General features: G+C 43.7%; 1 protein-coding gene and 1 pseudogene across 1 annotated transcript; both read right to left on the bottom strand.

Moving 5' to 3' along the window:
- Positions 1–3,961: 3,961 nt before the first annotated feature.
- EPO (erythropoietin) lies at positions 3,962–8,104 on the bottom strand. Its single transcript, XM_027844085.1, has 5 exons — positions 8,039–8,104; positions 6,821–7,000; positions 5,833–5,919; positions 4,358–4,537; positions 3,962–4,117 (listed from the first exon to the last, which is right to left on the bottom strand). The coding sequence occupies exons 1-5, from the start codon at positions 8,102–8,104 to the stop codon at positions 3,962–3,964; spliced, it is 669 nt and encodes a 222-aa protein (XP_027699886.1).
- Positions 8,105–10,931: 2,827 nt separating this feature from the next.
- Positions 10,932–11,316, bottom strand: LOC114029670 (annotated as a pseudogene).
- Positions 11,317–11,652: the final 336 nt, after the last annotated feature.

Genomic DNA, 11,652 nt, shown 5'->3' with positions numbered 1-11,652 from the left:
GGGCAGCTAGGTGGTACAGTGGATAAGAGTACTGGCCCTGGAGTTGGGAGGACCTGAGTTCAAATCCGACCTCAGACACTTGACACTTCCTAGCTATGTGACCCTGGGCAAGTCACTTAACCCCATTACCTCACAACACAAAAAAAGAATCTGCCTTAAAAAAAAAACTCTCCAAATTAGTAGAGGAAGGAATCTCAGTGGATTCAGGCCATTGCTTCTGAACATAACTAAGTCTTTGTTCCTCACTTCACCAAGAATATTGAACATGGACACCTGGGGGCTAATTTCCAGATAGAAGAAGAAAATGAAAAAAAAGATCTGTAGCTACAGAAGAAGTCCACCAAAAGGCAAATCCCTAGGTGGAGACAAACATGGTTAGGGAGATTTGGCTCCTCTTATTCCCAGAAAGGATGAGGTAAAAAGTATTGCTCAGTCAGCTACCCTTCATAGGATGTTAAAAGAAGAGAGTCTAGGGTGGTGATAGTAGACTACAATTCAATCTTATACTATCTTTTATTGTTAATTAATTTGCTCATATTAGTTTTTGCATGCCAACTAGGTTGTTAGCTACTTGAGGCAAGGATAACATCAAACATATGTCATTTGTATTATCCTGTTGATTTATTAGATGGGAAAGAAAAGCCAAAACCTAGAGTCAGAGTACTTAAATCCTGAGAGATGAAGTATAAGGAACTGGAAGGGTGGGTATCTGGGTCCTTAGGAGTGGAATAGAGACTAGGTGAGGAAACAATTGGCTGGATGGCCCCTGAGTCCTGAAGGAGAAGAAGGATTCAGGTGACCAGGCACAGAATACCAGGTTTAAATGTGGTTCCTGTATCTTCCCTCTTTGCCTCCATCTCTTAAGATTCCTAGCTTTCTTCAAGATTCAGCACAAATGCTATCTTAATAATGCAGGAAGCCTTCCCGTAAAAGGTTACTTTGTATTATTATTGTTAATAATAATTGCCATTTACACTATATATATAATATATATATATATATATATATATATATATATATATATATATACCTGTTTATGACCATGTTGTCTCCTTCATTCAAACGTAAGTTCTTCGAGGGCAGGGATTGTTTTTGATTTTTCTCTGTACCCCTAGTGCTCAGTATACAGTGTCTGGCACATGCAATAAATGCTTGCTTGACTAATTGATTGAGTCCTATAACATTTCCCTACTGGGCCAGCAGAGGACAGCATTGCACAGGGGACTTGGGTAACCACCATGGGAATTCAAGACAGTATGTTTTTACTTCATTGTTTCATTACCGGTCACGCATCTCCCCCATCCCACTTCCCATTTCTTCTTAAGCTCCTTCTTGGGGGATTTCTGAACACCATTTCCACTTAGGTATTTGTAGGGTTGATCTCTTTCATTTTTTAAAAGAAAACAGGTACAGTTGATGAGTAGGACAGTATATGTCCCCAAGTCTCAACACTTGAATGCAATTTGGTAATATTATTTGACTGGGGAGCTGAGAATATCACTTCTGGGTAGGCTTTCAAGAAGGATTACCCAAGGTTAAATGAAGTAGGAACCAAGAATAAAGATATTTACTTCTTTCTGCTGAAGGACTAAGGATGGGGGATGTTGCATTTACTGTCAGGCACAGTTCTTGTGTTAGTTGGTTTTGCTCACCTTTTTTTTCCTTTATCTTCATTACAAAAGACGATTCACTGGGTAGGGGAGCAGGAAAGGAAATATTTAGAAATAAATGTGATGTAATGACTACAACAGTATAAATGGATAGAACAAAAAAGTTTATAAGAATCAAGATTAGCCTTCAGAGAAGAAACAAGAAAATACACCCCCCCCCCCTTTGCAGAGACTGGGGACTATGGCTGTGGAATAGTGTATTTATTGTCAGATATTGATGTGTTGATTAGTTTTGCTGAATTACTTTTTTTTCTCTTTATTATTTGTCACAAGTGATGCCTCGGTGGGGAAGGAAAGGGGTAGAGAGCTATTTGGAAATGGTGATAAAAGAAAAAATACCAATGAAATCTAAAATTAAAAAGCATTCTTTTATATATATTATACAACAGCAAAAGACGTCAAATTCCAAAGCCTCTTCTCCATCATGCCTGAGGGGAAAATTAGATGCTAGGTGGAGTAGGAACAGCAAAGTCCTATTTTTCCCCCAGAGCAATGAGGCCCCATCCTTTCTCTATATCCTGATTAGGCAACACTTTCTCCTATATTCTTAGCCCTATATGCTGAGCAGACAACTACTTCCCCCATATGCTGAACAACCTCACCACTCCGTAGCCCACCCTATCACCAGTGACCTTGTGGTCAAGGGACTTTCTCAAGACCAAGCAAGCAAAATGAGACTCCTCAATGTCTGATAGTAACTTATGTGATGTCAAAGCCCCCATTAACATCTCATGAATATGATAATGAAGGGACTCTTGAGAGTGAAAGTATGGTTATTTCAGGATAGCCACCCGGAAGACCCAGTACAACACAAGTGCAAGTCTTTTTTTTTTTTTTTTTTTTTGCTTGTATGGCACAAAGATTATGCCGCAGCAAATTTCCATAAGTTACTCCCCCTTCAGCTCTCATATAAGCAAGTCTCCATTCCCCTTCCACTCAACCAACCAGTATCCTGAGCTGCTTGGTTCTGTTTGCTTTTATGACAATAGAGCCCTGCTTGGAAGGACTGGCCTTGGTATTCTTACCGGCTCTGAACCAGCTCTCCCACTGCATTAAGGAGCAAGAGAAATATACCAGCTGGGAAATCAGATTCTGGATTAAATTAGACATAAGGAAACTGAGGTAGGTAGTGTAACTTGATACTGGGATGCTTGGGTCCTTGAACAGTGGCAGAGACTGGAGGTGGCCAAAGTCTGGGGTCCAGGGAGAAGAAGCAGTAAGGGAAGTGTCTAGTTGCCTTGAATTGGGAGCTGCCTCCCCCTCCCCTCCTCCCCTCCTCCCCCTTCTCCCCCTCCTCCCCCTTCCCTCCCCTTCCCTTTTCCTCCCCCTCCTCCTCCCCTCCCTCTCCCCCCCACTCCCAGTGCTTTTCTAGCCACCACCGGTTAGTGCTCTTCCCACCCCCTCATTCCCTTTAAAGGTTTCTCCCGTCAGAACGTCAGAAATTGGCAGCAGCTGCCTGGGGAACAACCTTGAGTAGAGACAGATTATTGACTAACAGTGGTTGAGTCTATGGCTTCAGGCCCAGTAGGGTCAAGAAGTCAGGCAGGCCGGATGGGGCAGCACGTAGGGCCTGACCCTTGTAACCTCCATGCTTCCCAGGACAGCAGGACAGGACCCAGAGAATGGAGGAGGGAGTATAGTTTATAAAAAAAAAAAAAAGAAGAAGAAGAAGGCAGGATCAAAGGGGAAATCAGAAAAGCCAAGACACATGTGGTGTTTTCAGTTCTTGGAAGTTAGGTTCTTAAATATAAAAAAAAAAGGCAAAAAAAAAAAAATTGGACACCAATGAGATAGGGATATCCCTATCTGGGACCCCATTCTATTTCTGCTGTTCTTCCAGCTCTACATGAAACTATTAGTCTTTGGCTAACACGTGAATCACCAGGCCTAGGGAACAGGTTATTTGCCACCTGAGCTCCTGAATGCTTCTTCCCTGGTCGGTGGCTCCAGATAGGAGCATTCTCCCCCCAAACTTCTAGTTGGCATCATTGTGTTTTCAAAGTGAATTAAGGTATTTTCCTCTCATGGCTCAATTTAAAGCTGGATTCATCCAGTTCATAGTTCTCTGTCTTGGCAGTGTGATAGCCCTGGGACTCAGAGTTGAGTATCGGTTTCTCCCACTCTTTAGGCATCTTCCTTGGCACTGGTGTGTCCATGAGCTAGCTGGCTCTGATTGCTTCGTCCCCCTGGAGAGTGCTGGTAGCAGGGATGGCACAGGCAGACCCAAGCAGTATCATTGAGTAGGGTGGGGTGGTGGATGTGCCTAGGGTGGAGGTGGGGGGGGCGACTAATCACCTCTCTTCTTTTTGGCAGGCTTCCCTCAAAAACAACTTGAGCTTTCCACGTAGGAAATTGGAGTAGATTCGAAAAAGTTTGTCCATGGTCCCAACAGTGAAGGTACGAAATGGAGCTGCTGTTGCGGCATCTGGAACAAAGATAGCTTCTTCCTGGCAATGAAAGAGAAAAGGTTTAGTGAACTACCTGCATCCTAAAAATGAAAAAATTTCTGGGGCAGAACTGGAGCTTTGGTTGACTCCTAGGAGGTCAACTGGGAGCAGAGATTTTCTCCCCATTTCATGGAGGGGAAGAAATAAAGGTCCAGAGGTGAGTTTTCCAAATTTCATGGTTCCAGTGAAGTTTGTTCCCAATTCTCCTGATTCCTGGTGGTTCCACCAAACTACTCTTACCTGTGCTCCCAGTCCTCGAAGCAGGAATCTGAGACTTCTCAAGCTGCTGACAGCTTTGTCCACAAAGAGCTTTAGAGCTACTGGTGTCTGGGAGGAGTTGGCCAGCAAGGCCTGCCCTTTTAGGACAGCTTCAGAGAGCAGGGTCAGCCCCTGCCAGACCTCCCCTGCCTTCTGCCCCACCTAAAGAGAAATAAGAGAGTCAGCTTAACCTAAGGTTATTTTCATCTCCTCCTCTATCAATAGCTTTGGCCTCCTCTCTGCCCTTGCCTTATCTCTGTCTCAGATTGCTAGCATTTTTTTTCTTGGCCTCTCTTTTTCTCTTCTTTCCCTGTCAGCATCTTCAGCTCTTCTCTTGCATGTATCTTGAATCTCATCCTCTCCACCAGCTCCTTTATATCTGCAACCATTTAAGACCCTTGACTATCATTCCATATCGCTCCTTCCCTTCATGGCTAACCTTCTTGAAAAAGTTGTTTACATAGAGTTCCTCTACTTCCTTACTACCTACTGTCTCTTCAATCCCCTGCAATCTCGTTTCTGCTCCCACTACCCTTCTAAACTGCCCTTTCAAAGGTCACCAATGACTTACTAATGACCAAATCCAAAGGTCTTTCTTGAGTCCTCATTCTTTTTGACTTCTTAGTTTTAGACCCAGTTGACTTCTACCAGATAATATTTCCTTACTTGACTTCAGAGATACCACACTCTTGGTTCTCTTCCTAGCTTTCTCTCTCTTGCAGTCTCTCTGTCTCTGTCTGTCTGTCTCTCTCTTCCTTTCAGTGGAAGGAGATACTCATCTTCTTCCTGACTCCTTAATGTGGATATTTTCCCAAGGATTTGTCCCCAGGTCTCTCCCCTCCCCTTCCCTGCCTTCCCCATCCCTTCTTCTCTTTCCCTTGGTAGCTTCATTAAGTACCACAGATTCAACTACCACCTCCATGCCGATGACTCCCCAGTCTTTATCTCCAGCCCTGACTTTTTGGAGCTCCAGATGAACATACTCAACTCCCTACAGGAGATCTCTACCTTAATGCCCCAGAAGTCTTTCAAACTCAACATATCCAAAATGGAACTTCTCTTTCTTCAAACTTTCTCTTTTTGACTTCAGTATTTCTTTCTGTAATATTATCTTTCACCCTTCCCATATTTGTAAGCTTGGAGTTATCCTTGTCTCTTTATTCTCCCTCACCTCTCAGATCCAATCAGATACAAAGCCCTGAAAATTCCTCTTACAGTCATTTCTTCCTCTCTATTCTCACTGACTCACTTACTACTGTAATTACAATTCCTTATTATCACCCCTCCTGGCCTACTCCAGCCCAATCCTTAGACTACCCAACAATGAATGAATAAATCCTTTCTTGTCTCTATCATTGTTCCTTTTACCCTTTGGCTATGTCCTTAAAAAGAAAAACAAAGAAATAAAACTCTGAGATCATTTCCGCAAGTCAACATGGAAGAAAGCACAGTCTTACCTCCATCTTCTTCCAGGTATGGAAGTTCACCCTGGTATCAGGGACTGTGATGTTCTCACCCAGGCTGCAATCTTCCATGCCAGCTACCTAAAATGCCCCAACCCCACCCCGATGCAACAGGTCAGGATTTTCAGGTTTCTATCCAGTTTAAAAATGGGTCCCTGACTTATCATAGGATCAGACATCTGGAAGGAACTTTAGAGGTAATCTAGTCCAACTTCTTCATGTTACCAAGGAGAAAACTGAGATCCCAGGCAGATTAAATGACAAGGTACAAAGTCACATGGGTAATACAGATCAGAGCTGAGAGTCAAACCCAGGTCCTATTTGTCAAACTAAGTCCTTAGTCAAACTAAGCTCCACATGTTTCATTGTACTGAGTTCTCTGCCTCCCTTCCCAGATTCCTCTCTACCTTTTGAAGGCTGGAATTCTCATCAAGCCAAGTCGATAGATTATTAGCTGCTCTACTTTTGATGTCCAGACAACTGAAGTGCCCTATCACTACTCTTTAATTCCTCCATGCCTGGCTTATGATCTGTTTCCCCAGCTCCTCATCTGTTTCCTCTTGGAATCCAGGTAACTTGTAGTAAATTCTCACACTAAGGTGGATTCTTTTTCTGGCTCAGTTAGTTTCCACCAAAATGCTCTCCACCATGCTCCCCACCTCCTGATTCCTATTTTTTCTCACATGAGTATAACAATATATAGCAGTTATCTACCACTCTACAACTGCTCCCTCCCCTCCCCCCCACAGACATACCCCCATTCCCACACATGCTCTCCTTGCTTTATACAACTGCTTCTCAGAAGGAATCTAACCACCAGTTGTAATGGTCTTGTCTAGCCTTGGGTGGAGGATAGGGAGGATTTCCAGGATTGGTGGGCTAGGAAGTGAACTTTGGGTTTAACAATTCAACAAATATTTATTAAGCAACTACTATTCGAAAGGGCTTGGACTGTGTTTCCCCTGGGGTGGGGCCTTACCGCAGTAGCATTCTGTGCCTCTTTGGCCTCAAGGATGTACCTCTCCAGGATGTGGCTATCACAGAAGGGGGACTGTGGAGAGCCCCACACCCGAACTCCAAGGTGAAGTAGCAGCAGCTGCAGCAGAACAAGGAATTCTGGAGGAGAGGAAAAGCCAAGGTGAATGTGAGATAAAAAGTGGCTCTGGGAGAAGGGATGAAGGAGAAAATCTTAGAGCTGGAAGGGACCATCAAGATCATTTAGTCTAACCCTTCATTTTACAGATGAGGAAACTGAGGCCAAGAAGGTTAAAGTGACAGGTTAGAGAGGTAGCATCAGAACTGGGATTTCATCCCCTGACTCTAGATCTGGTCTTTCCACTACATTAATGCTTCCTTCAGTAAGGAATTGCTTTGAGGGAACAGTTTAACATCCAATGATATTGCTCCCTAGCCCCCAAGTATATGCACACTGCCATCCAAAAACTCAGATGGTCACTTCCCAGTCTTGCATCCATATACCTTCCCATTCACACCTCCCACTCCAGTGAACCCTAAGCATTCTGCTCTCCAGCCTGCTTTGGGATACCCTTTCAGCTAGATCCCAGCTCCAATTCTGCTGTGTGTCCTAGAAGCTGGCCACTCCAGTCCTCTGCTTTCTCCCGGTGAACTGAAATGTCCTGCTCCCTCAGGCTAGGGGGGGGTCACTGCACGTGCCCTCCAGTGGAGATTCTCTTTCCTCTTTATCTGCACGTGGAGTCCTGCCCCCTCTGCTCCCCCTCCCCCTTCGGAGTCCTTGGCAAATCCATGGTCCTTGAACCCAGCCACCTTCCTGTCAATAGCCCCAGCACCAAATCTTTCCCCAAACAAGGGACCTGAAAGAGAATTGTAACCTGACCAGCCCATACTAGCCACTAGCCCTGAGTGCCTGTTCCCCTGCTTCTGAGAGGTTGGGAGTACTCACCATGAACCCCCATCTCCATTCCTGTGAGCCACGACACCCTCAGAGACCAGGAGCCTGGCCTGTACCCATGCAGGGACCCCTCATTTTAGGGAGGGTCAGATCTCAACCCCAGGTCTTTGAAGGAGGCAGGTTAGTACCCAGAAAGAATATGTGTCAGGTTGAAGCCTTATGGGAAACCAGGAGTTTCAATAGGTGAGCAAACCTAGAAGAGGTAAAGGAGTCCCCCCTCCCCCCTCCAAAAACAATAAAACGCTCCTAGGAGAGCAGAAAAACAGCCGCCTGGGGGCTAGCCCTTGAGACACTGCTGCTGCCTGCAGGCTGGGGGTCCGGGGTTGTTATCTGCATGTGTGCGTGCGTGTGTGGGGTGGGTGGGAGCATGTGTGTGCGTGTGGGGTCGCCTGAGGTGGGGGCCAGGCTAGTGACCAGAGCATAGGGCAGGACATTTTGGCTATGAGAGGAGAAAGATCTGGCAACGAAGAGGGTGGTTGGGACACCAGTGTTCTCAGATCTCGTGGCTATACGTTGAGATCTAGTAGTGGGGGATAGAGGGAAAGAGAAGGTGGTAAATCTCCTTGGAGGACAGCTAAAAGTGAGGCTAGTGGATAAGGGACCGTATTTCTGAGAAAAGAACGTGAGCTGAGAAAGATTGAGGATGCAGACACCTCCCGTATTCTCAGAGATACAGTTCTTGGGAAAAGATTCCTTAACTGGAAAGCAGGACCCTGGGTTCAAGTGACAGATTAAATCTGGATGGCAATGTAGATTTGATTTTCTTCTTCCTACAGCCACACTGTATTTCTAGGGATTGCATCTTCTCTGTCTATATCAACAAGTATTCTAGGAAGCAAAAATTGTAGGTTTGAAAGAGAGCCAGGAGATCAGAGTAGGTGAAAGAGATATTGGGCAGGGTAAGATTGTTGGACCAACCTGAATATTCAGTAACTCAAAAACAGATACAATTTTTGCACAGCAAAGGAACATGTGACGTTACCCTCAGCCTCTTCAAGCTTCAGCTTTTTCCATCTATAAAATTAATTAGCTGAGAGCCCTAGGACTGTGGAGTCAGGGAGCTCTGGAATAAAGGTTACCTCCAAAAGCACAGTGATGCCAATTTACAATTGGTGGCTTATTAACCCTTGGAATACAGTATATGCCTCTGTAGCATATGGAAGAATAACAAGTTTACTGGACTTTTCAAACTTTAAAGCACTATAAAAATTAAAACTATATAAATTCAGTTATCATCATCATCATCATCTCTTCTGTCTGTGACTTAACCTTAAGTTTTTCATTTCATTTTCCTAGGACTCCATTTCCTGAGTCTGGTGGGAATAGCACTTTCCCTACAAAAGCTCAAAGGGTTATTGTAAATGGTCTACTCTATGACATGTTCATTCCTTCCACCAAAATTAATTGAAAGTATACTATAAGTATTTGATATGGTAAATCCAAAGAAGTGCAAGATAAAAGCCCTGGATATAACTGGCTAGAGCTTATAGCCTAGCCTGGGAGAGAGGAGGGATAAAGATAGAGGTAGAGATAGAAGTGGAGATAAAGACAGAACTAGAAGTAGAGACAGGGATAGAGGAAGAGAAAGAGATAGAGATGGAGATAAAAATGGAGATAGAGATAGAGGTGTAGATAGAGGGATAGACATAAAGGTAGAGATAGGGATAGAGGAAGAGATAGAGATGGAGATAAAGGTAGAGATACAGGTAGAGGTGTAGATAGAGATAGACATGGAGGTAGAGATAGGGATAGAGGAAGAGATAGAGATAAAGATGGAGATAGAGGCAGAGGTAAAGATAGACACAGAGGTAGAGGTAGACACCTGAAGATATAGATGCAGACACATATATATACACACTATATATGTATATATGTGTGCATATGTATAAACATACACACATAATTCTAATACATCCCAAGACTGTAGGTTATTATATGCCAAAAAAAAAACCCAATATTGGTGTAAGGGGGAGAATTTGGTTCCCTTCTTTTGCTTCCTATTGACACTTCCCTACTCTCGTTCTACCACCATCACTCAGCAACCTCGTATCCTATGACAAGACACTTCATCCAAATGTATCCTCAGTTCAGGTCCTGGTGACCGTATTTATTAACTAACAGAACATTCTCCTTCCTTCCACAATGCATCCACAGACACTCTTACATCCTTTTTCTCCTCACTTTTATATTAGTGGACTTCAACCTACATATTGATACTCCCTCAAATACTCCTATTTCCCAATTCCTCAATCTACTCATATCCCATGACATACTCCTCCTCTCCACCTCAATTACACTCAGTGATAGTAATACCTTTGATTTTGCCATCACCCACAAGTATTCCACTAGTATGTTCACAAACTCCAAGATTAATTTATCTGACAATAAAACTTTTATCTATCAGTCCATCATCCTTCCCTATACCTTGTGACCCCTAACCCTGTTCTTCATGACCTCCTGTTCTTTATGACCTCTAATTCCTTCACCCCTCAATTCTTTCTTAGGTCATCACTCCTACACCATCTATACTCTCTTCCTTTCTTTATCTTGTCCCCTTGGTGGAACAACTCAATTCTATACTCTCCCCTACTCTCAAATCCTTTGTTCCTTTTTCAGATCACCAATTATATCTTACCAAACCCCAGCCCTAGATTACTCCCACCATCCACTTCCATACTATTGAACAGAACAGAAGAAAATCACAAAACCATGCTGACTGGGTCCACTACAAATCTACTCACTGCAGCAAAGGCAACCATTCTGCTTCTCCCAAATTCTCTATCCCATTCTCCCCAGTGATTGTCCCAGAGATTCTCATCTCTACTCAAGACTTCCCCAAGACCCTCTCTACCCATCCTCAGATGAAGCCTTTGCGTGGTATGTCACTGAAAAAAAATTGAGGCCATTCAATGAGAACTCCCCCTTCTCCCCTCCCCTTAATTTCATATCACTCAGACATCTTCCCTAACTCTCTCCTTCTTGGCTTCAGTCTCCCATAAAGAGGTGGCCCTTTTCCTTGGCAAGGCCAACATCTCTTGTGTGTGCCTTTGATTGAAACCTCTCTTAATTTCTCCAGCAGATGGGCCTCATCCCCATTCTTTCTCTCTTTTATCTTTTTTTTTTTTGAGATTTTATAACTTTATTTAAATGAAGTTCAATTTAGTTTTCATCCACATTGACTGTCTATAAACTTTTGAAAGTGGTGACAGGCACATAAGTAACCAACGTATACAGCTTGTTTGGTGAATCTTCATCCTCATTGCGTTTCCCAGTCAAACACACCCGGATGTGGTATGGGACATTCCTTATTCCTTTGGCCCAAACAGCTTTGTTGAGTCTGGTGTCAATGTGTACATCTGGAGTTCCCATTTCTTTCATGGCAAATTTGTAGATTTCCTTTAGAGCCCAAGGAGCTCGTTTTTTGAAGCCTACTCCATGAATCCTCTTGTGAATGTTGATGGTATACTCTCTGGTCACCACCTCATTGATGGCAGAGCGTCCCTTCTTTTTCTCTCCACCCTTTTTTGCGGGAGCCATCCCGCCCGGGACCAGGTTGGAAAAGAAGTCTCTCTTTTATCTTTAACCTCTTCCTAGCTACTGATCTACTAGGTCCTACCATGCTACCTTCAAACATGCCCACATCTCCCCCATCCTCAAAAGCTACTCACGTGATCCTATCATCCCCAATATCTAATTATCTACTGTATCTACCATCTCCCTTTAGCTAAACTAAAAAAGCACTCCATATTAAAAACATACTCTGTATTAGATACTTCTGCTTCCTTTCCTCTTCAAACTTCCTCTCTCTCTCTCTCTTGCTCTGTCTCTCTCTCTCTCTCTGTCTTTCTCTATCTCTCTCTCCCTCCCTCTCTCCTCTCCCTCCT

This window comes from Vombatus ursinus, unplaced genomic scaffold, assembly GCF_900497805.2.
Source record: "Vombatus ursinus unplaced genomic scaffold, bare-nosed wombat genome assembly UNPS02005197.1, whole genome shotgun sequence".
Taxonomy (NCBI): Eukaryota; Metazoa; Chordata; class Mammalia; order Diprotodontia; family Vombatidae; genus Vombatus; species Vombatus ursinus.
The sequence above is the reverse complement of the archived record's forward strand: the minus strand, read 5'-3'. Positions and strand labels throughout refer to the sequence as shown.